Genomic DNA, 3,498 nt, shown 5'->3' on the forward strand with positions numbered 1-3,498 from the left:
ACTACATATTGTTTTTGTGATTAATCATTATGCTTTAATTATGTTTAATTTGTAACAATGAAATTGGGGTCACCACAACATTAGTAACTGTAATAAAGGGTCACGTCATTAGGAAGATTGAGAACCACTGGGCTGGCTATCAATAAAAAGTTTGGAACCCAATTTCTACAATATTCAGTCAATCCCAGGAATGTTCTAAGCTGCTTTTTTGTTTTGGAAGAGGGAAAGATAGGGTTCCTCTAAGTCTGTCAGGGTGAATCAGTAGCCCATCTTTAGATATGAGATGGCCAAAGCATTTATTGAGGTAAGCAAAATGGAACCTTATCCTTCAAGACCTTATGTCCTTTTATAGCTAACTGCTGCAGTAGGTAAGTTGTGTCCTTTGGAGAGTCTAGTAATGTCCTAGAACATGAATCATCTACATGCTGGATTAGAGTGGAAACCTTAGGAAATTTAAATCAGCTTTAATATCTGGGAATAATAGGTGGGACGTTCTGTATATCCCTGGGGCATTAGAGTCCAAATATATTGTTGATCTTCCCAGGTGAGGTGCCAGCCTAAGACAAGACTTCCCACCATAAACTGATTTTTAACTTAAAAAATGTTAATTTCAGACCATTCTTTGTGGCTACTTCAGGTCTCTGAGTTTGCAAGGCTGCCATGCAGCCTTCCTTGAGCTCTTCTGCTTAGCATGTGGTCCTTTTTTTTTTAAGCCACTTATAACTTTATTAATTCTTCAGTCCTCTCACAACCTTTTACATTACTAATCAAGTTCAAACCACAGCCACCAGACATGAAAGCTCTAGTTCACGTTAAACAGATGAAGACCAGAGATACACAGGACATTGCAAATCTCACAGAGCCCTAAGTGTGGGTGGTCCCTTATTGGGCTAAAGAATAAACCGGCCCACTTCCCGCGTCACAGCTGAAAGGCTCCTGCAGGCCGATCCCGTCCAGGCTGAGATCTGAGCGATACACTTCGACTTAAGCAACAGAAAACGGAAGTCACGGTGACAAAATCGATTTCCAATCACTGCAGAGTTTGTTCCTCCAGTTTAATTGAGTCCCAGTTTTTTTCACAGGAAAAAATACATTTCAGGCAAATGAAACCGAATTCCAGAGAAGCATGGTTCGGTATTTTTTCTTTTTTTAAATTTTACCTTCATCAAGGCAGGCCACGTACAGATGCTGTACATTAAAAACATACAAATATGTCACTCGCGACATCACTTCCTCCGGGCCCAGGCCTTCTTCTAGGTGCCGCTCCCCACCAAGCACAGATCTCCGATAAACATACAGAGAGCCATCTGCTGGCCCCAGGTAGCCAACTCCAATCAACAGGACGTGGATCAGCGACCATATCCCCAGGCCACCAAAGCTGAAGAGCTTGCCAAGGCCTTCTCTCCACTGGCCCAGGTCGAACCGGTCCGCGCCAAAGCCACCGAAGGTGATGCTCATAGCCAGGGCCGTGGACCACTTGTAGCCACCGGTCCAGTTGCAATACAGCATCTTGGGAAACGTCCGGTGACCCAGGCCATGCACATGGTCCCGCACCCTGCAGTTGGCGGTGTAGTGCTGCCGAGGACAGGACACCGTCATGCAGCTGGTGGAGCTGGAGCACTCGTAGTCAGTTTCCGGGAGCTGCCAGCAAAATTGGCAAGTCATGTTGATGATGAAGTGCTTTTGGGGTCGAACGACCCTTTCACAGGGGTCGCCTAAGACCATCGGAAAACACATATATAAGTACATATTGTTTTTGTGATTAATCACTATGCTTTAATTATGTTTAATTTGTGGAATTGGGATCACCACAATATGAGTAACTGTAAGTTACTGACCAACACAGGTAACGGAAGGTTTGACTGTGCAGTCGAAGGTGACAAGGCTTCCCGTAGACACAGAAGTTCGTCCTGCACTCCACACAGTTGGCAGGGAGCCTGCTACACAAGCCATTGCTCAGACACTTAAGCACATAGGGCGGGACATCAGTGCTTTCTGCCGCCCTGGGAACCACTGTGAACGTGCGCATTGCGCCCGGATCTCTTCTTGCCTGAGCCAGCGGCTGTGAATGCTCTAGATCAGCGGTTCTCAACCTGTGGGTCGCGAACCCATTTGGGGGTCTAATGACCCTTTCACAGGGGTCGCCTAAGACCATTGGAAAACACATATATAATTACATATTGTTTTTGTGATTAATCGCTATGCTTTAGTTATGTTCAATTTGTAACAATGAATTTGGGGGTCACCACAACATGAGGAACTGTATTAAAGGGTCATGGCATTAGGAAGGTTGAGAACCACTGGTCTAGTCGCTGCTCCTTCCTTCATTATCTGGTCTTGCAAGACCTGTTTACCTAAGTACTCCCATTTTACAGAGGCCACAAACCATGAACAAATACACAACCCCCAGAGGGTGTTATCAGTGCTGGTGCCAGGTCAGGTCTTTAGGTGTGGTCTCATGGCCCCCATCACAACACACGGGGCCTTTTGCAATGCCCATGAAAGGTCTGGAAGTGCAATCCATATCTGGGGGACAAAGAAACCAAAAGGGTATAAAGGGAAATCTTCCTCCATATTGGTTTGCTCAGGATTTGGAGAGAAACAGTCTCCCCTGAGTCATTGTACTAGTGCATGCACAACATCTGAAAATAAATGTTGTTTTTTTTTCCTATGTCTCCAAATACTCCTGTGTACTTTTCGGTCACCTGATAAATTCTGTAACCTGACCACCAACCAGACCAAGTTCCAGCACACTTCTGTAAGGACAGAAAAAAAGCCTCTTTTTCTTTGCTGTGGCCTTCCACATTTATGAGAAGCACCTGGTAATTAAACCCCAAGATTGTCGGCTCCTCTGTTCAACCTGTGGGACAAGATAAGCTACTCTCAAGCTCCATTCTTGCATCCTCCTCCTACCTGCTGTTTCCATAATTCAGGGATAATTCACAACAAGGAGTCTCTAGTTCAGCCCTGGGTAAACCACGGCCCGCTGGCTGGATCCGGCCCGTTTGAAATGAATAAAACTAAAAAAAAAAAAGACCATACCCTTTTATGTAATGAAGTTTACTTTGAATTTTTATTAGTTCACACAAACACTCCATCCATGCTTTTGTTCCGGCCCTCCGGTCCAGTTTAAGAGCCCATTGTGGGACCTCGAGTCAAAAAGTTTGCCCACACCTGCTCTAGTTAGTAGAAAGCTCCCAACCCTCCTCCCCTCTCAGAGAAGCCTCTGTAGAACTCTATAACATTTGCTCTAAGCGTGATAAGTAACCTCCTTGGGACATCTGATGGACTGTCCCCTGGAAAGCAAAAAAACTAACTTTTTAAAACCACCCGCCTGGTATCTGCTCAACTTCAACACAATCTCCCACCTACCTCCCGCTTCCTTGTTGCTTAGCAACTGCAATTGCTTGCTCTTTGAAAGCAGAAGGCACTCTTTGTTCCCTGCCCTGTATTGACTAGCAATACCTGGCCGTCTCCTGCCTTGGAAAGTGAAATAAA

At 45.2% G+C, this 3,498-nt stretch overlaps 1 protein-coding gene across 1 annotated transcript in view; it reads right to left on the reverse strand.

Annotated features, from left to right (window-relative positions):
• Nucleotides 1-710: 710 nt before the first annotated feature.
• LOC102768377 (TM2 domain-containing protein 3-like) overlaps nt 711-3,498 on the reverse strand; it is a 4,240-nt gene continuing 1,452 nt past the window's right edge. The window contains 3 exon segments of the mRNA XM_015568582.1: nt 711-1,699; nt 1,835-1,881; nt 1,883-2,093. Coding sequence (XP_015424068.1) covers nt 1,150-1,699; nt 1,835-1,881; nt 1,883-2,093 — 808 coding nt within the window. The 3' untranslated portion in view covers nt 711-1,149.

The sequence above is a fragment of the Myotis davidii genome, unplaced genomic scaffold, assembly GCF_000327345.1.
Source record: "Myotis davidii unplaced genomic scaffold, ASM32734v1 scaffold2945, whole genome shotgun sequence".
NCBI classification, from domain to species: domain Eukaryota; kingdom Metazoa; phylum Chordata; class Mammalia; order Chiroptera; family Vespertilionidae; genus Myotis; species Myotis davidii.